The sequence below is a fragment of the Carcharodon carcharias genome, chromosome 2, assembly GCF_017639515.1.
Source record: "Carcharodon carcharias isolate sCarCar2 chromosome 2, sCarCar2.pri, whole genome shotgun sequence".
NCBI classification, from domain to species: domain Eukaryota; kingdom Metazoa; phylum Chordata; class Chondrichthyes; order Lamniformes; family Lamnidae; genus Carcharodon; species Carcharodon carcharias.
Window position 1 is genome coordinate 33,990,905 of NC_054468.1, and position 27,411 is coordinate 34,018,315.

Here is a 27,411-nt window from a genome sequence, read left to right on the forward strand (position 1 = left end):
CTAATAGAATAAAAGTTCAATGATTTTGAATGGTTGCAATTATGGGGACTTCAACAGTGCACCCTATGGAAAACAGCAATTTCTGGGTTTCCACGTTTAATGTGCATATGAGGACTCTAGAAGTTGTTATCAGTTTCCGAAAAGTAATGACAGTGAATATCTCAAAATCCCAGCCATTATAAAAGATATTTTGACTGTTTCAAAATTCATGTATATTTCTAAGTAACCCACTTTTATTTTCTCTATATTAATACCACTCATGCTGCCACTTCTGTCAATAAGGAATATAATTTCTCTGGTCACATTTCTAAAATCTGTTGGGATGCCATGGAGATCAGGACAGAAGTTCAGCATCAGCACAGGATTGAATGTGATGTCTTTATGAAAACGCTTCCGCACAAAATCAACCTGCAAGAAGACAACAATCATTGTCATCAATACCTCTGACAGCTCCACTATTATTTTCACATGTCATTACATAACAGAATTATAGGCAGAGTAACAGAATGTTAGTAATAGTACTTACATTTATCTACTGAGTCAAAGCATATAAGCAACTATTCAAGTCAAAAACAAATTCTACAACATCAACCTCTCACAAACAGCAGTAAAATAAATGATCATTTATTATTTTGATAGTCTTGGTTTGAGAGAGGAAAGTTGAGATATGATGAATTATTATTGCGTTATATTTAAAATCTTTATCCCCATCCATAAATCCTTCCATGACCTTTCCTCAACCTATTTCTGTGTTCTTGCCTAGCCCTATGAAGTGACAGATAGATTATGTATGACAGACATTAGAAAGATGAACGTCAAGTTCTAACCCCCCAGATGTCCCCAGGGTATGAAGGTCCAGAAGCATCTCAATGTTTCAAGACTCAAACGTGCAGTCATGAAGGAATCTCTCTCAGAATCTCAAGAATCACCTGTGTTTAACAAAAATGGATAATGCATTAAGGATGACTGGGTGACCTCCAAGGATATCATGTACTCTACTGCTCTTGAGGCCTTTGGCTCCATCTCTCATAAGCACCAAGACTGATACGATGAAAAAAACAAGATAATTCAGAAATTACTGCAGGAGAAACATCAACTCTACAGGGTTTACTTCAATGACAAGTCATCACTATCCAAGCATGATGCCTACTGAAACATCCACTGGACTATCCAATGCAAGGAATCTGGCTGAATCAGAAAGCAGACAAACTTTAGTCACATGCAGACCACAAAGTGTGGATGAGATTCCATGAAGCTCTGAAATCTGTCCACGAGCCCGTCTACTGATTCATAACCAATCGTCAGTGCTGTTGGGTCAACACTCCTCACAGGAAAAACCCAAATTCTAGAAAGATGGGCAGAGCACTTTAACCACATTCTCAATCAACCTTCATTCATCAATGAAAAGCAATCAACAGATTACCATCAATTGATCTCTTGATGACCTCCCACGCAGTTAAGAATGATGAACACAATCAAACACCTGACTAGCGGCAAAGCTCCAGGAGCTGATGCTCTCCCAGCTGACATCTGCAAGATTGGAGGTCAATGCCTTGTCAAGATGCTCAATGAACTCTTTCAGTCTATGTGGGAGCAAGGAACCATCCCGCAAGAATACAAAGGTAGGTCCATTGTCCACCTATACAAATAGAAAGGAACTCGCAAATCTTGCAACCATCATAGGGGAATCTCACTCCTCTCCATCACCGGCAAAATTTTCACTGGAATTCTTCTGAACTGCCTAATGTCTCGGACCAGAATCTGCTGCTAGAGAGTCAGTGTGGTTTCAGAAAAGGTCAAAGAACCACTGATATGATAGTAGTTAGACAGCTCCAGGAAAAATGTCAAGAACAGAACACAGACCTCTATGCCTGTTGGCCTGACAAAGGCCTTTGACACAGTCAATAAGCCAATAAGGCCTTTGGAAGGTAATGGAGAAATTTGGCTACTGAGAGAAATTCATTGTTGTAGGGTGTTGGATACTGTTCGGTCTTAATGAAGTCTTCATAATCTTAAGTAGGTTAACTGTGTGTATTTAATAAATACACATATACAGTAAAGGATTTAAGCTAGGAGCTGTCTCCATGCTTGGTTGTGCACACGACTCTATCCAGTACTAGACTGACCCCTAGGCGTGGGTCATGTGCTCTCTTTCATCATTGTGTGGGCGGTACTGTACTCAATTCCACATTAATCCTATATATGCCAGACCCCTAAACTACACCTCCCCCCAAGTCTTTATCCAATGTATTTCAAGTTATTCTAGTTTACCCCTAGTATTTACTACCCCATCTCCCCACTTCAAGTCTCTGAGTTCGTAGGTTCAGGTCGCCTGGAGGCCTTATAAACCTTCCATTTCGTGTTCACACTACTGTTGGAAGAGTTGTAGGCTCTGTCGTTGCAGGTAACCTCAGCTGATTTGGAGCTTGATCTGGCATCTAGGTATCTTCCTCAATGCCTCTCCACTGTACTGTGGGAATGGTCGGTCTAGGGATGAGGAGAAGACTCCTCCCGTCTCTTCTGACTATACCCTCTGGAGTGCCAACCAGATAGGACAAAGGCTGGTCATCCTTCCTGATGAAAGTACCCTCTCTCTCGCGGTCTTTAATCCAGACCTTGTCATCCTTTCATAGTTGTAGCAAGTCTTTGATGTGATATCTTCTGTTGTAGGTGGGAGCCTGCTTCTGCCTGTAGGACTGCTCTTCTGCTTGCATATCCTGGTAATCCTAGGTTACTAATCTTTTTATTAGTTTTTTTGAGGATTGGACATTGTGTGCGAAGTTTCATGCCCATCAGGAGTTCAGATGGGGCTAGGCTGCATTGAAATGGGGTGGACCTGTAGGTTAGCAGTGCTATGGGAAAGGCTTCATTCTTTTTTAGGACGGCTTTTATAGTGCGGGCATCTTTTTTGGCCTCCCCTTTTGACTGGTATGGTGGTGCAAGCTGGATGTGGTGGCGAAGTGCATGAAGTACTCATTTGAACATTGTGGGCCATTATAGGGCACAATCTTGCCTGGGATGCTATGGCTTGCGAACATCTCTTTCAGTATCTTAATTACTGCCTATGTGGTAGTCGTATATAGTTGCTTCACTTCAACTCATCTGGAAAAGTAATCCATCACTATATGGAATGATTTGCTGTTGAAGGCAAACAGATTTATGTCCACCATCTCCCATGGCCTGTTAGGGAACTGTGTGGGGATGAGGGACTCTCTTTGGTTCTGCTTGTGCTGTACACACACCTGACAGTTTGCTTTGGTGTCCTCAATCATCCTGGAAATGCCTGCCCACCAGACAGCGGATTGGGCCCATGCCCTGTACTTGGTGATGCCCAGGTGGCCCTGGTGCATTCTTTGAAGGATCTCCAGCCAAAGGGAAGCTGGAATGACCAGCTGCTCATTGTAGACCAGGAGATTGCCTATGACCATCCAGTGCTGTTGTTGTTTGAACCAAGCTTTCATGGTACCATGGTCTCTGTTGTGGCCACACACCCTGTTGGCTGAAAGGATGGATGTGGGCACACTCCTCATCATGCATTTGTTCCTGGCGAATCTGTTGGTGTTTACTTGTGGTCACTGCCAGGTGTCTCCTTGTCAATTGGAAGGCTTCCAGCTCTTTGATGAGATTGAGGTCTTGTTTTGTCAGAAGGCCTACTGTGGCCCTGGAAAATATGTCTGCTGTTGTTTGGTTTTTACCTTGGACAGATAACGTTTTGTAGGTGAACTTCATGAGGGAATGAGCGGAACCTTTGCATTCTGGGAGGCATCTTTGCTAGCTCCTTATCATCCAATAAGGAGACTAGTGGCTTATGGTCTGCTTTCATTGTGACCAATGAAATAGTCTGAAAGCTTGTTTGCCCACATGACTGCGAGGGCTTCTTTTTCCATGATGGCATATCTTGTCTCCATGTTGGAAGGCCCTCTGGAAATGTTATACATCAGTCGGCGACTTCCATCAAGTTGTTCTTGGAATAGGACGGTTCCAAGGCCTGCGGACGAAGCATCCACTGCTATGGTGGTAGACAGGGATGGGTCATAGTGGGCCAAAATGTTGTGGAGAGCAGCATCACCATGATGCAAGTGAATGATTGCTTTTGATGTGAGTCCCAGCACCATGCCTGTTCTTTCTTAAGCAGATGCCTCAAAGGTTCTGTGACCTGTGCCAAATTTGGTAAACGTTTTGCCAGCTGGTTCACCGTTCCCAAGAATCATTGGAGATCAGGAATCGAGGATGGGATTGGGAACTCACTAATAGCTTTAGTTTTCTGTGCGACACCCTGATGCCTTTACTGCTGATAATGTGGCCCAGGAACCAAATTGTTTTGGAGAACTCACATTTCTTATTCAGTGTCAGCCCTGTTTCCTGCAAGCACTCTAAAGACTGCTGTAAATCTCATGTCATGTTCCTCCTTCATTGCACTGTGAGCCAATACATCATCTAAGTGGCTGTAGACCCTGCAAAAAGGCCGACATCATACGTTGAAATACTTCTGGCCGCAGCGATTCTAAATGGCAGGAGGTTAAAGCAGCATCTGCCAAAGGGAGTAATGAATGTTGTCAGCAGCCTGGAGTCTCGTCAAGGGGAAGTTGCCAAAAGCCGCTGTTGGAACCCAGCTTTGAAAATACCATGCTATTTGGGAACTTGGTCAGGCTTTCGTACACTGAGGACATGGGATATACTTCTCTGGCTACAGCTTTCTTGAGCTGTGTCAGGTCAATGTAAATACGGATGGACCCATTCGGTTTTGGAACTGGCACTATCCTGGAACACCATTTGGTTGGTTGTGTGACTGGGGAGATGACTCCTGGATGTGGACCACAAACAGGGTCTTTTGGATTCTTTTATTCTTGTACCTCAGTGTCGCCTGCAGGGTACCCTTCACTGGCAGCTTTATGCCTCCTGCTCTATGTAGGTATGTTGTGGGTGGCATCAGCCACTGGGTCACCAGCCATGGTTCTTTGTCCGATAGAACCGTAACACTGGCTCCTGTGTCCAACTTACAGTTTGTGAGATGGCCCTTAACCAAAACGTCCACATTCCAAAACAAAAATCCAGGATCTTTGACCTCACCCAAGAAGCATGGCTGTGTCTCCTCTTGATGTGCTGTCTTGATCTTGTGAATCACCTTTGGGTCTTCAGTGTGTTTAGATGTTTTGGCCTTGCACAAATTGCCAACGTGTCCAATTCTGTAACACTTAAAAGAGTGGGGTGAAATTGTAAGACATTGATCTCGCCTGTCGGGGTGCTTTGCTCCATAGCACTGACATGGACACTCTACTGGTCTATTAGGGTGTTGCTTCCCTCAGCCTGGAGTATCTCTGTTTCTGCGCTGTTTAACTAACTGGCTGTGGGGTTTTCCTTTGTACCACAGTTTACTTTCTCCTCTTAAAATGGACCTGTGCTACACATGGAGTTCAGACTGCCTAACAATCTGGATAGCTTTCTTGAAGGTTATATCTTATTTTGCTTGCATCATGTCTGAGAGCGTGTCGTCCACTATTCCAGCAACTATCCTATCTCTGATAAGTTCAGATTGTAGGTCTCCATATTCACAGCCTTCACCCATTCTGTACAGATCATTAATGAAGGAGTTGACAGCTTCTCCTGGCAGCTGGACATACTTATTAAATGTAGCTCTTTTGAGGATTTTGTTACTTCTTAGGTTGAAGTGAAAATCAAATCATTTTACTACTCTCCAAATTTAGCAGATGATTTGCTGATTCCTTGTCTAGCAATAATGCTGTCCACTACTAGGCCTGCTGAATAAAGCAGTGTGTTAACCTGTGTAGCTTCTATCTTTTTATCCAGACCTGAAGCAATCATGTATCTAAGGAATCTTTTTCTCCTAAGTCCCCAATTGTATGATTGATCTGAGCCTTGGATCAGTCCAAATTATCTGGAAGAGTGGATTTTTGATCCATGGTTAAAAAATGTTAAAGTGTTCAGCTTTAAGAAGTTGCTGAAATTCAAGATGATGCTACCATTTGTTTGAAGACATTGGATTTACCCGTGCTTGCCAGTTTTGGCAGACTCCCACTACAATGGCACTCACGTTCAGCCTTGAAAAATTTTAAAACAATGGCTGTTTGGATCGACTAGCTGCAGACTTCGCCATTTCAGCACCATACTTTAGGGTCATGAAAACATTGAATCTTGGTCATTGCTGGTCTTTAAAGCTGATTGTTCAGTCAGGAGCCTTCTGAATTAATTATCCTTTCTTCTTTTGCAGTGAGCTTGGATGCCATGTGTTCAGGCGTTGACTCAGGAATCCGACAGAGTCCTTAAATGGCAATTCTGACCACTGAACTACTTAAAAGTTTCTCAGGACTTGCTTTATCCTGAAATTTAAAAGCTTTAGCACACCCCTGCTAGGTCTGCTGACTCTGAACTCTGGATTTAAAGCTGGACTTCCAAGCAATCCTATGGAGTTTTCTGCTGCAGTGAGGAATTTTAAATTTCTGCCTTCAGTTTCCAAGTCTTTTGTTGAAGCCATTCCCTGGCGATTTTCCTCTGCACGTCTGTTTATTTGAGCTTTTCTTCAGGTCAGAATGCTTCTTCAAATTTTTCTTGCAGGATTTTCGTTTATCTCTGCATTTTTTGTGGGGTTTTGGCTTTTTCTATTTGCTGCCATCATGTTGTATGGTGTGGATACCATTTTTTAGGTCTTAATAAAGTCTTTGTAGGCCTAAGTAGGTTAACTATATGTATTTATTAATTACAAGAACTATATATATATATAGTAAAGGGTTCAAGTCAGGAGTGCCTCCATGTTTGCTTGTGTACACAGCTCTGTTCAACACTAGACTAACCCCGAGGTGCATGTCTTTAGCTCTTACATCACTGCATGGGCAATACTGTACTCACATTAACCATATCTGTGCCAGATCCTTATACTACACTCATCACAATGTTTGACAGCTCCTCCTTCTTTGCTGCAACAAATCTGTGATTCTGTGATCAATGGAGCACTTTAGGTATTTCTTTATTTTAAAAGTGCCATATAAATGCAAATTGTTGTTTTTTCCTCTATTTTAACTGGGCATCCTTCTGCCTATAACCATCAGAGTTTTTGATGCTTTTAACAAAAGCTCTTAGACTATGAATGCAATGGAGTTTAGCCGAAGGTATTGGCAATGGCTTGAGAATGAGCGTAATTACCCCCTATGTAGGATCGGAGGCGCGGCGCTATTTGACGTGGCGTGACATCCGCAGGGAAGCACTATGCACTTCCTGTGTGGGCAGGGGGGAATCCCAAAATCGAGAGTGTGCTTTTTCACGCATGCACACGCAAGAGTGCACATCTCCCTGAGGCTAAGTGCAGCCTCAGGGAGATTGCCTCTACTTTTAAAAATATTAAAAATAGAGAAAAAAAAAATCTTATACATGTCCCCTCATGTGACAATGTCACATGAGTTGGGACGTGTTCATAATTTTCAAAAAAACTTTATTAAAATTTTTGAAACCCTACGTGAAACCTCAACCCGGATGAGGTTTCATGTTTTTTCTACTTCCTGCCTGGGCTCCTGGCCTGCCCGCCAACCTTAAGGTTGGACCGGCAGGTCTACTAATGACTTTAATTGACCTGTCAATGGCCTGAAATGGCCATTGACAGGTCGGCGGGCGCACAGCTGATTTTGCTGCACCCCTGCCTTCCTGAAAATTTAAATGGGGCGGGGTGATGTTGGGAGTTCCGCCTGATGTCATTTTGCACATCGGCGACTGGGCCCCGCCCCCCCTTGCAGACGGTAAAATCCTGCCCATGATGTGCTTAAGAAAAATAGCAAATTTTAGATTTGTTGAGTATTTGTTTACTGAAGTGTTTTTTGGTACAATCTACAAAATATTTCACGCTTTCTCTGAAATTGGACAGATAGTAAACAATAAAATTAAATGAATAATATTAGCTTTCCTTTGGAGCCACATTCCATATATGAATTTGAGATGGCCAATCAACTTATTCACTTTTTTAATGGATTGATTGTTGATACATTTTGAAGCTGCTCCATGACTGTGTATCATTAATATGTAATTTGTGTTGCAGAGCACTGGACAAAAGAATGTTTTGTTATAGTGGGGATGAGAGCCTGGCATCTTCTAATCTGCTATAATCTCTTGCATACTTATGTGCTAAACCCAGGCTGATTAAAATTGTTTACATATTGCTTCATTTGAATTATTTATTCTGCATTTCAATATTAATGCTCAATTACAGTTAACAATTTGGATAAACAGTATGTTAATAGTATAGGCAATACAGAATTTATTGTGCTCTTCTATTTCACTACTTCATCCATTAGCAGGGGACCTACACAGGAAGATGTCCTGCATACAAGGGAAGCTGTGATGATATTATTGGAAGCATTAAGCTATCACTGTATTTCTGGTCACGCCTGCTTAACTTTTCTCTAACAAAGGCTAATATCACTCTTTTTTTCTTAAGAATTACCAGGGTCAATATAAACTCTGGTGCTTTGTGAATTTGCTCTAGTTGTAACCGAGCAGCTAATTTTTTCAAGAAGACTGTTCTTTATGGGTTTCAAAAAATTAGCCTGCAGACATAAATTTCTTTGTAAAAAAAAAGCCACGCTCCCCGATTACATTTTTGCACGTGTTGTTTTGAAATGCTGGCTTTTACCTTTTTGTCTGTATTAGAATCTTTCTTCATTGCTCTGCTGAAGTCCCGTCTACTTTTAATGTGTCGTTCATACTCCTCAAAACTCATGCTACCTTCCGCCAACAGAAGGTGTGGAATGTGTGGCTCTTGTAGAAAAACACGATATGTGTAAATTTACAGTACCTCTAAATAAAAATCAATTTTGCATCTTACATTTTCCCCTTTCCACAGGAATGTCGAATTTTGAAATATCATGCTCATCAGAGACGTTCAGAGATACCTGTTACATCTGCATTTGTCCACTGATGTTAAATGTTTATTCTAAAGGCACTACTTGTTAGATAGTTGGAGCTAAGAAAGTTGCTGCCACTCCAATAACAAACAAAATAGTCACTTGGCAGTATAGACTTTGAGTATCGCTGAAAAAAGAGATCTGTTGTTGAAGCTTTTCATCTTGCATTCATCATGACAGATTCGTAAGAATACCAAATTCCAATAAACAATAATTTATACTGCATAACAGGGTGCTGATTGGTTAGCATGTGGACTCTGATTGGTAGAGGTATTGCCATGGAGTATGCACCAGGGAGCAATTAACTGCTAACTGCTGTTCCCTTTGAAATTTGGTATTCTTGCGAATCTGTCCTGATAAGTGCAAGATGAAAAGCTTTGACAGCATGTCTCTTTTTTCAGCAACAAGCAAAATGTTGTCCAATGTAACAGTCTCTCTAATGACATGCCTTATTAATATAAAACATTAGATATATTAGGTATGGTATTTATTTCAAATAAGATATAATTAAAAAGATGAATTAAAACAGCTTTCACCAAGAGGAAGTTCTTATATTGATTTCAACATTTTGACTAATTCCCCTTCACACTCTTTTTCCCCCTTCCATTACGTGAAAGTAGGACTCCATGTGTAAGTTTACTGTTATACAAATTAACTGCAAAAATATGTATTTAGCTCCTATGACGATTCAGAGGGTAAATGCTCCACCTGGTGTGAGACTAGCTATAGGCCGGATTGGGTCTCAGAATGGCATTGAATTATCTGACCTCTGTTGGCATATGACAACAATTGGACCAGTATACCTGCTGAAAATCTGATGCCCCAAATTGTTTTCTCCACTTAGCATAATTATTTTCCATTTAATTTATCCAAGGTCTTTGTGGCAAACATTTTTAAATTAACAAGGGAAATAAAAGCCAATAAAGTTTTGAAATTCTAAGGAACACAGGCATGATAGGAGCAATCAGAATGGTTTCAGAGGTAATAGACTATGTCTTATAATCCTACTGGAATTGTTTGAAGAGGGGTAATTAGGCTAATGGATGAAGATAATTTAGTAGGTATCTTTTATTTTAATTTTCGAAAGGCTTTGAACCAATTTACTCATGTGAAACTAATAGGAAAGTTTAAGGTCCATAGGTGACAGATTATCGAAACAAAAAGACATGGTCTAGCAATTGAAAACAGAGTGAAGATAAATGGAAGATGCTTCACCTAGAAAAAAGTAAGTTGTGCGTTACAGGCATCTCCTGGGGCCTCTTCCATTCTCAATACTTGTGAATGACATGAAAATGAATTACTGTCATTGTAAAACATTTTCAGAAGACACAAAGCTATGTGGTTAGGTGGTAGGTAGATTGATTATATTACGGGAGACTTTGGCCTGTTATAATGCTAGTCTGAGATATGACAGAGAGATTTTAAGATAGCTATATTGTAGAATGTCAGTAAATGTATAGTAAGAAGGCAATCATTAGAGGTTAAATTACAAGTACCATAAATTACAAAATGCAATTGAAATACTACTTTTGGGGTAACCAAAAATTAGGTGCCACATGGTGTCTACCAGTGATTGAAGACACCTGGTAGATTCTGCATAGTTGTTTCCAAGGGTCAATCAGGTACAGAGTAAGAAACTGTGTTGACTGATCCTATGCATCCTGAATTTTGGGTGGCAGCCATTGCCAGAGCCATATCTCCAAGGAGTCCTATTTTTGAGATAAACTGACAGAATTGTGGTAATCAGTAAAATTCAACCCCACTTGGATGCATTGACAGTTTGGAATTGGACATCCATTTTATGCCCTTCCTGATGTTATGCTTTATTCAAACCAATGGACTGTAAAATCAAGAGGGGTGTAAAGTCAGACTTGTCCTACTCGAGTCCGTACCAATTCTGTCATGGAGGTTAGCTTAAAATTATCCCCTCAATCTCAAAATCAGAATGGAACATTTTACACACAGTATTATAACAAGGTTGACACAGCTGTGATTCCTATCAATCCTACAAAACAAAAGATAAAGCTTACCGCACGGATGTAAAATGATTTTGAGGTTCCTGTCATACTGGTGTTTCTCTGCCAATGTGATGTATAGAGTTGAGGCAGACCTGGCAATAGGATCTGCACCAGCCCGTAGTGCATGTGTGGGACTCTCCACACCTATGAAATAAGAGAAATTAAATTTGAGGAATCTGGGGAGAGATGTTGAAGCTTCCCACCAGTGGAAATGAGGCAGTAGTACGAGGGAAATGGTGGTGAATGACCATCCACCTCAGTCCCACCTTCGTTTCTGCTGCTATGGTCATTCCCAGAGTTATAGGCAATAGACTCTTTCATATATAAATCACAGTCCTAAGTCATACATAGGACCTTGTTTGCCATTTTTGAACAGTAGTGGATGGGACATGAGATATGTGCACTTTTTAAAAATTCATTCATGAGATGTGGGTGTCACTGTTAAGGCCAACATTAATTGTCCATCCCTAAGTGCCCTCAACAAGGTGTTGGTGAGCCACTTTCTTGAATCGCAGCAGTTCAATGGGTGAAATTACACCATAGTGCCAGGTAGCAAGTTCCAGGACGCAGCAAAAATGAAGGAACAGCGATATATTTTCAAGCGGTGTGTGATTGGGAAGGGAAATTGGAAATGGTGGCGATTCCTTCCGCTTGCTGCCCTTGTCCTTCTAAATGGTAAAGGTCGCAGGCTTGGAAGGTGTAGCATGTAGGTGGTACACACTGCAGCCATTGTGACTCGTGGTGAAGGGAGTGAATGTTTAGGTTGGTGGATGGGGTGCTGATCAAGCGGGCTGCTTAGTCCTGGGTGGTTTCAAGCTCCTTGAATGTAGATGGAGCTGTACTCACCAGACAAGTGGAGTGTATTCTATTACACTTCTGACATGTGCCTTGTAGATGGTGGAAATGTTCTGGGAAGCCAAGGGTTGAGTTACTTGCCACAGAATTCCAAACCTCTGAACTATTCTGGTAGCCCCAGTAATTATGTGGCAGTCCAGTTCAGATTTTGATCAATGGTAACTCCCTAGGATGCCGATATGGGAGATTTGATGGTAATAATGCTGTTGAATGTCAAACAAAGGTGGTTAGACTCTTGTTTGGCGGAGACAGTCATTGCCTGGCACTTGGGTGGAGTGAATATTGCTTGCTACTTATCAGCCCAAGTCTGAATGTTGTTCAGCTCCTGCTGCATATGAACATGGACTGCTTCATTATCTGAGGAGTTGTGAATGGAACTAAAACATATGCACTGTGCAAAGTGCAGTTGAAGATGTTTAGGCATAAAGCACCACCCTGAGGAACTCCTGCAGTGATGTCATGGCACTGAGGAAATTGACCTTCAACAGCCATAACCATCTTCTTTTGTGCTAGGTATGCCTCCAACCAGTGGAGAGTTTTCCCCCCTATTCCCATTGACTCCAGTTTCACTAAGGCTCCTTGATGTCACACTCGGTCAAATGCTGCCTTGAAGTCAAGGGCAGTCACTGTTACCTCACCTCTGGAATTTAAATCTTCTGTCCAGGTTTGGACCAAGGCTGTAATGATGTCTAGAGCTGGCTTAACCCAAACTGAGCATTGACGAGCAGGTTGTTGCTGAGCAAGTGCCACTTGTTAGCACTGTCATCACTTTGCTGATATTTGAGAGTAGACTTATGAGGCAATAATTGCTCAGATTGGATTTGTCCTGCTTTTTGGGGGCAAAGACATACTTGAGCAATTTTCCACATTGTCATTTAGCTGCCAATGTGTTCTGGAACAGCTTGAATAGGGTCACAGGTAGTTCTGGAGCACAAGTCCTAGTACTACAGCTGAGATCTTACTGAAGAGAGCCGCAGGCAAATTTTGTTGTATTTTTGCAGGGCCGCAAAATCAGCATGGGCCACTTCCCCCTGCCACATACGCCCACCCCAACCCCCATCATCATAGGCCTACCTTCTTCTGGCTCATAGGACACCCAATGTTCCATTGGCCTGGAGTCAATGAGGTGCCCAGGGGCACTCATTTTCCTCCTCCTGCCAGATGCTAATATTCACCCAGTCTGTCTAAAATGAAACCCTTTCCATTAGGTAAGGTGATGTGCTGTGATCTGAGCTACTTGCATCTCCACCAGCATGCTCGTTCCATTTTTTTTTTTGGCCATGACTGCCTGCCTGACATTTTTCAAGCAGTACTTAACCGGTGCATTTTAGCTTCTCTTTACCACCACCACCACCCCCTCCATTAAAGTAATTGAATTTCGCTGTAAGAGCAATCTCTTGTATATTCAATTAAATAAGCACTTTTAAAGCCCAATACTTAAATTCAATCGACAAAAACAACATTGTCCTTATTATTATTCAGAACCCTGTTGCACTGTACTTAAATTCAGTGATTTACTGCATTAGGACTCAGATTGTCTGGAAACTCTTTAGATTCCTTCTGTCAGAAGTAATTGTGTTTAATACAGAAGCTGCAGAAATCAATCTGCTAGATTGACTTAAACTATTGATTATTTCTACACTCATGTCTGCCTTGAATATTTATTAAAGATGATGAATAATTGCATAGTCTGAGAGAAACAGGGCTTCTTCCAGTTAAATTAAATTTCTTTTCATGTTTTACAGCGACAGATCTTTAACCCTTTAAATTCCTCTCTGACCCACAACATTTTCATTAAGGCTGTAAAATAATTGGACGAGAGAAGGGAGCCGGGAGAAAAGACATTAGACTTTACTTATGCTACATCTGGGTAGTTGCTCAGATGTAATATTTATCACCATTACTCAAAAACATTTGAAATATATGTATTCCATTTTTGTGTTTAGGGTAAGCCTGTCAAATACAACAAAGCATGGTATACAACAAGGACTCCAGTGATATAAAACAAGTATCATGGCAACAAATAGCATGGGTGCAATGCTACCCATCACTATCCCATATTCTGAGGGTGGGCAAAAGGCAACAAAAGCGAGAGCGAAAGAGGACAAATATAATCACCGAGAATGGGTAGGTTTGGGCTGGGTAAGAAATTAAAATTTGAAAAATTTCCAACACAATCCCAACCTGCAGAGACCAGATGGTGGTTTGGTGACTAATCCACTCTCAGGAATTGTGTCAGTCAGTAAAAGCTTTTACAAAGGCAGTTTACTGCCATTTTTATAGGCTTTTTAAATTTTTAACCCATTTTAGCTGTGTTAAAAAGAGGTGAGAAGGGTCATATCCATTAGGTAAGTGTATTTTCGGCACTGCTTTTAGGTCAGGAGAAGAAAGAATATTTTCCCGCCGACTCAACAGGCTTAGCTGCTTCCAGATTCATGATCTCTGACTCCACACAGTCTCTTCTTCTCCACCATGCTCCCCCCATTCCCTCCATATTGTGTGGTGTACTTTAATCATGCCCCATCTCCATCCTCTTCAACCCCCACCCCACCAACCTGCTCTCCCTGTGTGTTCCCTTCCCTCCTGACCACAATCTATTCCACTGAACATGAGCTCTTCCTGCGGACACAATCTCTCACCTCTTAATGATCTGGCTCCACTGACTGCACTCTCTCCCACACTGCCATTTCTCCCCCAGCCCTGCTCTCAGCTGCTCAGCTGCAGCCTTTTAAACAGGATGCCATCCTGGACTACTCCCCCTGCCCCTTACCCATAACTATCAGGGTCAAAGAAATGGAACAAGCAAAGGACAGAAAATCTTCTTTTGTAGCTGCTTCTTAAAAATTCATTCATAATTTGGTTTGTGCTTTAATAATTTCTTAAGTGTTGTAAGAATAGTTATCTAAAATACACAAATCTGAATGTTAGCCTTTACCTCCTCAATACCTTTTAACCACCTGATAAAAAAGGGCAAAATTCTTTTCTGCCAATTGATGAAAGCCTGAGCATCAATAGTGATAAGATAGTAAAAGTCAGATGAGGCAGCAAAGAAACTTGGAATTTCATTGGGAAAAGGAGATAATTCTCATGACTCATTACTGTTTTCCTCTCTGTAAGATCGGAATCCCCCTCCAACTGGACTTTTATTAAATATAAAACCCCAAAAAGCTTCACTTCATGGACATAAACACTGCAAAACACACAGCCAAACCTCAACACACAGGGGCAGGCTGTACTGCCTGGGGTTAATCTTCAAAGCATGTCAATACTGAAACCAAGCTAACACTATGTAACAACTCTGGGACATTATCATCTCAAAGACACAAAGCAGGTGCCATCAGACAATCCAATTAAAGAAACGGGGAGACCATCCTAGCAGATGGCTCCAGAAAACAACCATTACACAAATAAATATTGACAATGGCGAAGGAGAAATGGACTTTATCACATGCACATCAACTTGGAAGCCACAGACATCACACCTGGATGGGGTCCATTGTTTCAGTCATGGAAACAACATCGTGATGAATAGGTTTGCCTGGACCAAAGCTGGAACCGGGCTAAAGAGAATAAAAGGGCGCTAAGCACTAACCATCCAAACAGAACATCTCCGAGAAATATGCTTTGATATTGTCGAGAAGGCTTGTAATAAAAGTCCAAGGCAGTAGAGTCTGGCACTGCAGTCACCAAGGAGGAACAGGAATGGTCAATCTGATTCATGGACCTACAGCTCGCACCAGAATGACCAACCGTGTGGGGAGTTGTATCAGCTAGATCCGAGGGATATTGCAGCTGAGGTTTAAAGGGTAGTTTAAGGGTAACAACCAAATGCTGAGGGAAATGGGTTGAATTGAGGAAGGTTTCAGGCAGAAAAGCGGTGTTTTGCCTGTGGTTTTTCTGTAGAGGCTTTTTAGTAAGTCATGGGTTTTTTTTGTGTGTTTACGGGAAGCCAAGGTTAAATCGTGAAGGGATTTAAATCGGACTAACCAATTAAGTACTGTGTAGTGTCATTTACACTAAGTTTAGATCTCTTGTATCAGGGAGTTAACAGTGTTTTAATAAATGAGTTTGTGGTTGAGCCAAACCCCGTGTCTGTGTAATTTTGACCTTTATAGAATCCTAAAGTCAAGGACTAACAGTAAGGGTGAAATGGCTCAGTTGGCCTTACATCGCCAAGCACTATATTTCCAAAGCCACCCATATTTCTAAGTTTCTTCGCTGCCTAAGATGGTTCCATGTTAAATATTGCTGCTAACTTCACTCTTGCGACAAGGCAATGCTGCCGACAAATGGGTTTATCACAACCTCTTCTGTGCTCTCAAACTAACCTATCTTCTGCAACGAGAGGTTGATTGGTTTTAGAGCGGGATAAAAATAGGATGTAACATGTGCTAACGTACTCTCCTACTCTGATTTTTGTTTGCTTCCTTCCTTCCAAATGGCATTTTGCCATTTTGATGGTGAGTAAAATTCAAATCCTCATGGTGTTTTCACATGGATGGGAGGAGTATTCATTACCAGTATGCATCCAAGTCACTGGACGTTTAAGGAAAACAGTCTACTTTCAGCAGTTTCATTAAGAATCCAAAGTTAGAGTAATATTGGACATCCTGGATATTAAGCATTGCTGGCACTGGAGCTGCTTTAGGTAACCAGAATGGCTAGAAAAACAATTAAGCTGCAGACAATTGTTGTAGTAACAGGTGTCTAATTCCCCTCCCCAATTACAATTCATTTGTGTTTGCCTTTATCTCATTCAGTGTATGTGATTACCTTTGAAATCAGCATGCTTTTCTCTTAACTTTTTGTGTGGTGTAAAGGACCTCATGGCAAATCAGCTTCTGGATAATACAAAATCACCCTCACCCCACCCGAAAGGCTCATTAACTATTAGAACTGATTCAATTCATCACATATCCTATATTAGTTAACATAAATAAAAGGATTACTGTAAGAAAAATGGTAATGTCCAGCTAAAGGATTCCAGATTGCACCATATCTTTGTCTTGTAATAACTTATGATGTTAGAAATGGACTTCTTCAATGAAAGTTCAATAAAAAGATACCCTGGATCAGATGAGAGTTGTAAATATTGACAATAAAATACTTTAAAAGCTTCTATACCATGAAATGTCTTACCTGCTAGGAGACAGGGGCCTCGCACTAGCATCTCAAAGCTAAATTCATATGGTACGGGATTGAATACTTGTTCAGTGAAGATCTCTGGTAGACTGCAGTGTCCACTAGCTGAGGACTTTTCTGGTTTCAATCCTGCTGCTCCAAAACAACCAGCAGAACTAAAACTGTACAAATATAAAAAGTTGGTTGGTGGGGGGGGGGGGGGGGGAGAGGGTAGTAACACATATGAAAATCCCATTGAAATAACATTTAGAAAAAATACATTAAAACAAAAGTTGGTTAACAATCTCAGTGCTTTGCTCCAGCAGCATCAGTCTCCCAAGCATATGGTCATAGTAGTGGCCGTTGATGGTTGGTTAAAATTCCTGGTTTGCAAATGTCAGGATTACTAATGATTGCTGTGTCTGCTATACGACCAGTGGTGGTCCAAAATTAAACTGTATTGGGATCTAAAGATTCAAACTTGCCCTGTACCCTGGAAGAAGTAAAGTACATGTACATGCATAGACAGTTTTTCAATTCCAACCTTACAATCACTCAAGTCAGTTACTTCAGCCACAACTCTAGAATCAGTGGTTTGAATAGTCTTTTTATTTCACTGAGGCAGAGGTTATCTTCATGATGGTCTTGTAGTGGCTTCAAATTCATAACCAGAATAAGAAAATGGATATGATTCTATGTCTCCCATGAATTATAAGTATAATGTTCAATGTCAGTAGATGAAAATGTAAGCACATTTAAAAGACATTTCTTTGCTATTTTACTTCAAGTAAACCCTTTGAAAGGGTTAACACCTTCCTTAAAAAGCAGGTCAAGAAATTCTACAAATAGTTTGAACAGTTGCCTACTAATTTGAATTGCCTCCATCCAATGAAATCGTGGCAGTATGGTTTACAACAATGTTTGGTCACTTAACAGCCTGTTTACACAGATGCTCCAGCCACTCCCATCTTGGGGAAGATCATTAGGAAGACAACCAGAGCACTGTTTCAGGCAAGAAACCTCCTGCAATATGCAAATTGGTGCCCTAAGACATGCATAGGATCCAAATTTTTTTTATTCGTTCATGGGATCTAGGCATCATTGGCTAGGCCAGCCTTTTTCGCTCATCCCGCCTTTTCTGCTCATCCCCAATTGCCCTTGAGTGAGCTGCCTTCTTGAACTGCTGCAGCCTATGTGTTGAAGGAACACCCACAGTGCTATTAGGAAGGGAGTTCCAGGATTTTGACCCAACGACTGATGGAGTCAGATGGCAAATCTAAGGTACTAATGGGCAGAGTAGGCTTTGGCGGGGAGTGAGGAGGATTTTAACTCTCCCCAATCAGTGGAAAATGAGCAGGTAAGCAGTTAAAATTGAGCATCTTTACATCCATTCTGATTCTCCATTACAGTGTTGCTAAATTTGTCTCCCACCAGATGTGCATGGACACTTTAAACCACTCCTGAGCAGAGCACCCCACCACACCCAAGATACAACGAGTCTCCAGACTTACCTTGTTGTTGGCAACTTTTCCTTAATGTCAGTGAGCGGCCTCCACACTGTGCAAACTTTACCCTTTAACTGTTTTTTGAGAATCAGTTAGAATGTTGAAGGATTTTGCTGCACTAGATTCCACAGACTAATTTAAACCTTGCCATAAAACTTCACATGAGGCAGTAACCTACTAAGACTTACTCTTGTTCATCATTTCTTGCAGACTCAATCTGCTCCTCATTGCTGCATACCCGAGGCATTAACACAGAAGAGAATACCACTTGCATGGTGCCATTTTGTTGAGTCTGAGGTTCCACGGTGGTACTGAGAAATATTGTCATGGTTTCCAGAGAACCAATCAGCCCAGTGCTAACAATGAAGGTTGTTCTATCCATGTCTTCATCCAATATCAGATGACCTGTGTATTAATACAGTGAAGACTCAAGTTCAGGGTGCTTATTCATTTCCAAGGATATAGAAAGAAAAACTAGGAATCTTCGTTGAGAATAACCTCCCAAAAATATTTAGAACAGTGAACCTGAACAATTACTTTTGACAGGAAGGGGAGAAAGGGTAAATTGTACATTCATATCACAAACTACTGATGTATTTAAATGAACATGTGGAATGGAGCAATATCCGCTCTTAACAATCTAGCAATGATGTTGGGTAACAGGATTTATATCTCCCTGTGTTACAAAGACCTTCAAATTCCCATTATCTCATGCACATCAGGAGCCTGAGGCCGGGATTTTCCAGCCCCATTGTGGTGGGACCTGCTACGGGAGATTTGGTGGCCCAGCCAAATGCCCATTGACTTTCGGCGGGACTGGATGATCCCGGTGGCGGGCGGTGCTGTAGAATCCTGCCCTGAGACTCAGAAAAAGCATTTTTAAGAAGTGGCAAAATGGTAAAATAAGATGAAAAGTGGGATTGATTGACACAATGGAACAAGAAAAATTATGTAGATTCTATCTGCTATGCTATAATACTCAGGTGGTAAAGTTAAAAGGTGCTACTTCCTCTGTTCAACAAACTGTCAGTTAAAGTTGAGCTAACAGAATTGAAGGCAAATTATTAACCCGGTGAGGTAACTGGATGAGCAGAAGGAGACATAGAGTCGGGATGATGGACAGGTACTTTAATTGACAGGATATAACTAGTGATGTCCCAAGTGAGGCAGGACTGAATAAAAAAGTAAGGATTAATTTGAATCAAAAATACTGCTACATCACATTTAGAATTTGATGTTCATTTATAAGAAGGATATTAAGCCATGAGGAATATGTGCCATAGATTCAACAGAATGATGCCAAGGGTAGGGAACTTTAGTTATGAGGAAAAATTCAAGATACTGGAACTACATCACTAGGGCAGAGAAGGCAAAGGGGGGGGGGCTTTAATGGAACTTATATACATTTTGTAATGCTTTAATGGAATTAATAGGGAAAGACTATTTCCTCTTTTGGTACAGAGCCATTGATGATGGATCAACAATTTTAAACTGTCATTAAAAGAGTCAAGGGGGAGGTTAGGAGAAATTTCTTTACACATTGGTTGTTGGAGCCCAAAATGCTTTGTACTTGGAGTATTTGAAGCAGAAGGGAATACCTGGCCCTGGAGAGATCACGGGCCAGTGGAGTTAGCTATGAATTGTTTTAGCAAAGAGCCCGCACCGATATATATGGCCAACTAGCCTCCTTCTCTAATGTTAACATTTTTGGTTCAAATTACATAGTTATAGCAGGCAGATGAGAAAGAGTTCAGAAATTTCACCCTTTACAATTAGTACAGATCTATTCAAATCAGTAAATATTTGAGGTCAAAGTAAGTATAGGTTGTTATTCAGACTGCTAAAGGGACAATTTTGGTAAAGTACTGATTAGTTGTGTATTTTAAATTGGAGTGGCGTGTTTTCTTTTCAGGCCTGGTTAACTGCCATATTTGCAACTAATCCATTACTAGATTAAGTGCAAATGCTTTAAGTAATAATCATACGCATGCAAGATTAATTGTGCAGTGGAATTTCATAACCACAAGCTAAGCCTCCAATAATTTGAGTGGATAATTTTGAACTCTAACCCAATGCAAATCTATTGTTTGAGATAAAGGAAGTAGTTTTGTTCACATATTTTTAATGTTATTTCCCGAGGGCTAAGTTCATAAGGACAGTGATAAATCAACATGGATAAATGTGCAGCATGACATTTTGGCAAGAAAAATAAAGTAGGTTGCATATCTCTAAGAATATAAGAATCCATATGAGGTAGAGGAGCAAAGGGATCTGGAAGTACAAATACACAAATCACTGAAAGTAGCAACAAAAATTTAAATAAGTGTGAACCAAGCACTCGGGATTATTTCTAGAGGGATAGAATTAAAAAGTAAGTAAGTTATGCTAAACTTTGGCCAGATAACACCTGGGGCAGAAACTTGGGCTTGGTGAGCAGGTGTGGGGCCCACTCGCCGAGGCATAAAATGACGTGCGGTGATGTCATTTCGGTCTGCGTGCCCACCGAACTGTCAAAGGCCTACTGAGGCCATTTAAAAAGCCAATAATACAATTAGCTGAGCTGCTCGTCCAACCTTAAGGTTGGTGGGCAGGTGAAGAGCCCAGGCGGCCTTCTCATTTTTCATGGAACCTCATCCACAGGTGGGATGAGGTTTCATGAATGTTCTTAATGTGTTTGAAAAATTTTTAACAAAATTAATGGACATGTCCCAGCTCATGTGACAGTGTTACATGAGGGGACATGTCCTTAAGTTTTTTTTTACCTTTCCTCAATGTTTTACAAGTGAAAGTAATCTCCCTGAGGCACCTCTGTGCCTCACGGAGGTTTCCACACTCTTTTGCATGCATGGGTGAAAGAGCGCACTCCCCAACACAGACAACTGCCCCGCCCCTCTCCCTCCCCGCCCCCCACACCCCCACCCCAGCCTACACAGGGAGTGCACAACGTTTCTGAGTGTGTATTACATTGGGTGGGTGCTGATCAGCTGTGCGCCTCCTCACAACCCCCCACAATGGGGAGGAAATTATCCCCCTGGAATACTGCATACAATTCAGATCAACATATTATAAAGACTTAGGGCAGAAATTTTCACTTGGCAGGTGGGTACGCGCCTGCTTGAGCGTGCAATGACATGTGTTGACGTTGGCCGAGCGTGCCAACATCAACGTGCAGTCACGTGATAATTCGGCCGGCAGGTGCGCGCCAGGACAATTAAAAGGCACGTTAAGTAATCAATTAAATTCCGGCCAGTGGTTCCACTTGGGGAGAAGAGCAGAACTAGAGATCACCAAGAAATCAGAAGAAACCTCTTTATCCAAAGAATGGTGAAAATGTGGAACTCACTGCCGCAGGTAATTTTTAAAAAAATTGTTCATGGGATGTGGGTGTCACTGGCTAGGCCAGCAATTATTGCCCACCCCTAATTGCCCTGTTCAGAGGCCATTTAAGAGTCAACCACACTGCTGAGAGTCTGGAGTCACATGTAGGCCAGACCAGGTAATGGCAGAACATCTTCCCTATAGGGCATTTGTGGACCAGATGGGTTTTTATGACAATCAGCAATGATTTTGTGGTCATCATCAGACTTTTAATGAATTCAAATTTCACCATCTGCCCTGGTGAGATTCAAACCCAGGTCCCCAGAGAATTACCCTGGGTCTTCTGGAATATTAGTCCAGTGACAAGCACTATGCCACTTCCTCCCCCAATCGCATAGATGCATTTAAGACAAGGCTAGACCAGCCTATGAGGGAGAAAGGAATAGGTGATGAGAATAAACATGTGCAATATAAGTGCACAGAATGTTTGGGATGAATAACCTGCTTCAGCACTCTAAACCCTCTGTAAGCCAATGTGTTCTCCTTGGCTTGGAACTCCTCCTACTAAGAAACTATACTATAGAGTACAGAATAAGATTTATTGGATATCTCTCATACTAGTTCTTACACAGTAGCACCTATACAGGCATTCGGAAGCCTGTAATTATCAAAGTGCAAAAAGAAATGCACCGTATTACACAAGTTTTTACATTCATTTGCGGCCCATTTGTGGATTCATTACAGAAACAATCAAATGAGACTATGATTGGAATGTAATCCATCACCCTGACTTACCATTGTTACACAGAAGAGCTAGGTTGGCACGGCTGCAACAGTCAAAACAGCAGTCTTCTGCTCTTCCTCGATTCTTTATCTGAATCGTTACCGATCTTCCTGCTGTCAAGGTTTCGAAGGCAACCACCGTCTCTGACTCCTCCAACAGGTAAACAAACACGCCTAGAAAAAGGCTAACCTTTTTAAAAATTCTAATTTGCACAAGAAAAATTGTGTTCATGGAATAAAGGTTCACGAATTAACTTTAACAGCACAAAGCAATATTTTGATCTTAAGAAAATTCTGTTCACACAGATGGACAGGGGGTTATCATGGAGGAAAACCTCGAGAACCATTCTCTGAGTCACAAACAAATGAAAGGCTTGAAGCAAACATGGAAAAATCAACAAAATGGGGTCATATGACAGGAGGCAAAGGTCTGGTTAAAAAAATGTCCTTCTACAAATGCTTTCAAAGCTAATATAGTTATTCTCCAGTAAATCTTTGAGAGTTACATTTAATTATATTGGAAATATTGATTTATGGTCACATGCCAAGCAGTTAGGCGTGGATCGCAACCATCAGTGCTCCCAACACTGACCCTGTTGGAACTTATGAGGTCACAGGGGCTAGTGGGTGTCAATGTTACTATGGGTACATCTCCAACACCTACATCCGCCATATGGCCAAAGAATCCAGCACCTTCCCACTATGGAACTCAGTATAAGGAGGTTGATCCAATTTTGTTAAAACAAAGGCTTCCGTGGTCTCAAAAAGAAAAAGAATTTCTGTGGTGCACTTCTGGAGGCCGACACACCTCCCTCGATGTTCCAGCCTCTGTTGTTACACTAGGGCCTTCTGAGCTGGAGAAGCAGGAATTCCTAGAGTAAGGGGCCTCTGCCCGCGCACCCCCCCCCCCCCCCCCCCAACTCCCCCCGCCCACCCTGCGCACCACACTTCCCCCACCAGCCTCCACTGCCATCAATTACTATATAGTAGGGAAGGGGAAGGTTTTGCCCCTTGAAGGGTAGGGTTTGATGGACCTGGGTCCCTCCCTTTTCCTAGTCATTTGCACCAGATTTCTCGTTAAGGTAGGAGTCCAACCAAAGCTTAAGTTTGGGGCCAATTTGTAAAATTATTTGTGGCAAGTATTACTGTAATTCAGTATTCATAATCAAAACAAACAATAGGGGAAAACAGTTACATAAAAAGACAACACCAAAGGGGAGAAAAGAAATATGCCAGGCAAAATTGAAGTGAAAGGAAACATTTTGTGGAGACTGTGGACAAGTGACTTACATTTATTTCATTACTTGCAGATCTTTCCCCATAGCATTACTCATAATAATTTGGAGAATAGACAGGAATACTATATTTGTAGCACAGTAAAATGCATTATTTTGCCATCTGAATGTCACGTCATGATAGAAATGGTAAGTCTAATAGAAATAAGGGGACGGTACTGAAGGAAGCTGTCTGCAGGTAAAGTGGAGCAAAGCCTTATCTAGTACAGCCTGGCCTAGCCTGGCCTGGGTTGTCCTTCTAAATCAAATCTAATTCATGTAAATAAGCACATCCTGAGGTTCACTGACAATCTGCTCTCTTGCAGCTTGCTGTTTTTGAATAAATATATCTGAACATGCAACTTGTAACATTCTCAATTGTGATCTACATGCTTTTATCATCCAAATAAATTATGACAGGGTTGTGCCAAAAATAAGACTAATTTTACCCAGTATATATTTTCTTAGGTGATGGTTCAACACAGAATCCTCTTCCTCCTTTGGGTACCATGCATTAAGAGGGTGTTGGCGACCATGGACTTCCAATGGATTGATCCATGATTATATTTGGCAAAGTACTGCAGTGGTTTGCTGTTGCCTCCTGTAGAATGGCTGACCAGGAAACTCTCCTGCTCTTACTGCCTGCTGTCAGGCATATTGGAAGGATTTACAGGCTGACAGTCAACCTGCTTGGTCATATTACAAAGGCACTTTCTGTGGTCATCAAATCATGAAGTGGGATTTGAGCCTGGAGCTTCTGGTCCAGAGGTAGTGAAATGGGTCAGTGGGGGCTAGGTCAGGTGGTCATTCGGGGGGAGGGGGAGTGACTAGGTTGGGGCTTCAGGGTATCAGTGGGGGTGTGATATGGGGTGGGGGGGGCTGCATTTAAGCATTGGATGGGTTGGGTGATCAGAGGGTGCAAGGGGGATCAGTGAGGAGAGGTCGGGTGGTTGGTGGGTCAGTTTCCAGAGGAAGATGTTCAGGGGCTGTGGTGTTAGTCAGGGAGTGGGGGTTGCCGGAAGGTAGCAGGGTAGTCGGGGGGGGCAGCCAGGAGGGTAGACAGGGGTTGTGTGAGTAGTTGGGCAGTCGGGAAAGTAGTCAGGTGGGTGGGGGTTAGTTAGGGGATAGTTTAGTGTCAGGTGGGTAGTCGAAGGGCTCAGTGCTATAGTTAGAAGTGGTTATACTTTTTCTAACTTTTCCTGGGTAACTATTCCTGTAAGACAGATTCAGATGGTTCCCACTGCAGGGTAATTGTCCACCAGAAGTTTGTACTTCCCGGGCAATTGCCGTAGCAACTCTTATGTGGGAAATTCAGGTGGGCTGGGTAGGGGGCTGGGGTGTCGCTTATGGTCTCACGCAAAGGGAGCCCATAGCTCCTGGTGTTTTCCTAATTCCATTTGAAGCCCATACAATACTAACTCTGATCAGCAGATGTCTCGACAGTACTTTGTCCCTGTGTTTGGTAGAGGCAAAACTAGGATGCATAGTGACAGGAAATGCATTTTCTTGCTGCTAAGAGCAAAATATATCCCCAGCTAATGAACTCTCAAAAGACAAGGTCAGAAATTGTGAAAAATAATGTAGTTGTCCCTAACTATCACACACTGCAAATTGAGTCTTGAATAACTCAGAGATGGCAAAATTTTCATCAGTGGTGCCATCAATCTTCATGTTCATGTGTCTGACTAAAGAAAACTGTGGGGCTAGAATTTCTGTTTTCAATGCAGTTAAAAATCTGGGCACAAGCTGAACCCAAAGTTGCACTAGTTTTGAAAAGTATTTTTTTCTCTCCAGCTGACGCTCAAACTCATTTGCGTACCCATGAATCAACACAATTGTGCAGTGTTTTAGAATATAATATAAAGTAAATGTTGCTTTAAAAAATATCCCTGGATGTATTCAAGTGTAGTAACTTGGTGCAGTCTGATTAATACAGCTGAAAGTGGGTTTAACATGGAAAATAAGCATTTTAATCAAAGTGCCACCCCTGAGTCGCCCAATTTTAAATGATTGAAGATGATTTTAAAAATCACTACACTAAACCATTTACTAGTTATGCTTGTGCAAAATAGTTAGTTTCTTAGTAAATTAAACAAAGATTTATATCCAAACGTTTTTGAAACGTGCCTATTAGAGCCCTTGCACCTAAAAAAGGCTTAAGTTTTAGAGCCTTCTTGTTAAGGCCCACAAACAAGCATAATTAGAAACTCGCAATAGGGATTACTTCAACCTGAGGTCATGGTGAGTTTTGAGGGCGGAGCCAGCTTCTAGCTATAAAGATCATGGAAACTTCATGTGCAGCGAACATAATTTGCGCTTAAAACTCCGCAATGTTTTATGCTGGTTTGGCTGATTGCAAGTTAATTGGGCCAAAAAATCTAGCGCAACCTAAAGAAAACTTCAGCCCTTAGTCTTTAACACAAAGCTTTACCAGTCTTCAGTGCTAAATAACCTCCTGATTTGTGATTTTATTTTGTTCTGCTACTTGCATTTGCTGCACAGTTGCTTACCTTCCACTGGCTTCGATTCTGGGTTGGAGTAGGTGAGGCTTGCAGATACCCTGAGGGAGTAACCATTCATGCAGGCTTTGATGCAGGAAGCTTTCAATGGGAGAGGAGCCCATGTAGATTGATTTAACAAGCCTGGCATTGTGTTCAGGCACAGTATTTATGGATGGTAATTCTGAAACATAAATTTATGTGAAAAGAAGGTGAAATTAGAAATATCTGCAGAAGGGTATATGAAAACAAAAATTAGATTGGTCTCTGACATATGTTAATCAAATCTCTCTGTTAAGTAAATGATGTAAAAGAGTTTTGGCATGAATGTTCTGCTGCTTAGGCAGGTTACTTGCAAAAGACAAATGCTACAAATCGTAAATCTTGTTTTGTCCATGTCTAAAATCCAAATTCTCCAACATACCTTAATTCTTATTATGTACTATATGTTTAAACAGAATACATTTAGCAAAGTCACATTTCTTTTAGAACCCTTATGTAAAAGAAAAGCAACTGAAAGTGCAAATGTCTTTAGAATATAAGATTACCTACAAACTGAAAATAATCAAATCGGTCACTGTTTCCTTCATCCCCTTCATTACTCAAAGGCATGGGCACAATACAGCTAGACATTCCATTTTGTACTAGGGAGACAATGTTTTACAAAACCTTAAAAAAAATTCAACATAATATAATATTCCATTTCAGTGCTTGCCTCAGATACTCATTATTTCTGAAAGTGCTGTTATGCAGAAATGCAGATAATTTTAATTGCTTTTCCATCAGTTTTTAGTACCATGACACTTCAAAATTGCCATTTCAGATTCAGGTAGTATTGTAAATTTACACAATAAATACAGAAAGATTTCCAATACTCAATCACAGAATGACACCTGGAACAGAACCACATTGTTTACATCTCTGTGAATAATTAACAGTAACACTAACATTGCATTTCAGCTAATAGAGAAATATGTACAACAGCTACTATGTTTTCTCAATTTGTTATTCCTCTAAATGTATGATAGATCAAAATTCAATTCTGAATAATGCCTAGATAAAAACAAATATTCTTTCCTTCTGCTAAGAATTAAGTTCTTTAGTGAATTGGTAGGAAACTCTTCTCCTTTAAT

The 27,411-nt window shown here is 41.2% G+C and overlaps 1 protein-coding gene across 11 annotated transcripts in view; it reads right to left on the reverse strand.

Annotated features, from left to right (window-relative positions):
• The window catches only part of vwa5b2 (von Willebrand factor A domain containing 5B2), a 139,071-nt gene that overhangs the window by 56,414 nt on the left and 55,246 nt on the right, over positions 1-27,411 (reverse strand). For all 11 annotated transcript variants that reach the window (XM_041204050.1, XM_041204078.1, XM_041204043.1 and 8 more), the window contains 7 exons: positions 26,291-26,462; positions 22,519-22,680; positions 18,594-18,810; positions 16,919-17,082; positions 10,937-11,068; positions 8,636-8,760; positions 232-408 (listed from right to left, as the gene is read on the reverse strand). In XM_041204050.1, the coding sequence (XP_041059984.1) occupies positions 232-408; positions 8,636-8,760; positions 10,937-11,068; positions 16,919-17,082; positions 18,594-18,810; positions 22,519-22,680; positions 26,291-26,429 (1,116 nt within the window). In that variant the 5' untranslated portion in view covers positions 26,430-26,462. The remainder of the gene's footprint in view (positions 1-231; positions 409-8,635; positions 8,761-10,936; positions 11,069-16,918; positions 17,083-18,593; positions 18,811-22,518; positions 22,681-26,290; positions 26,463-27,411) is intronic.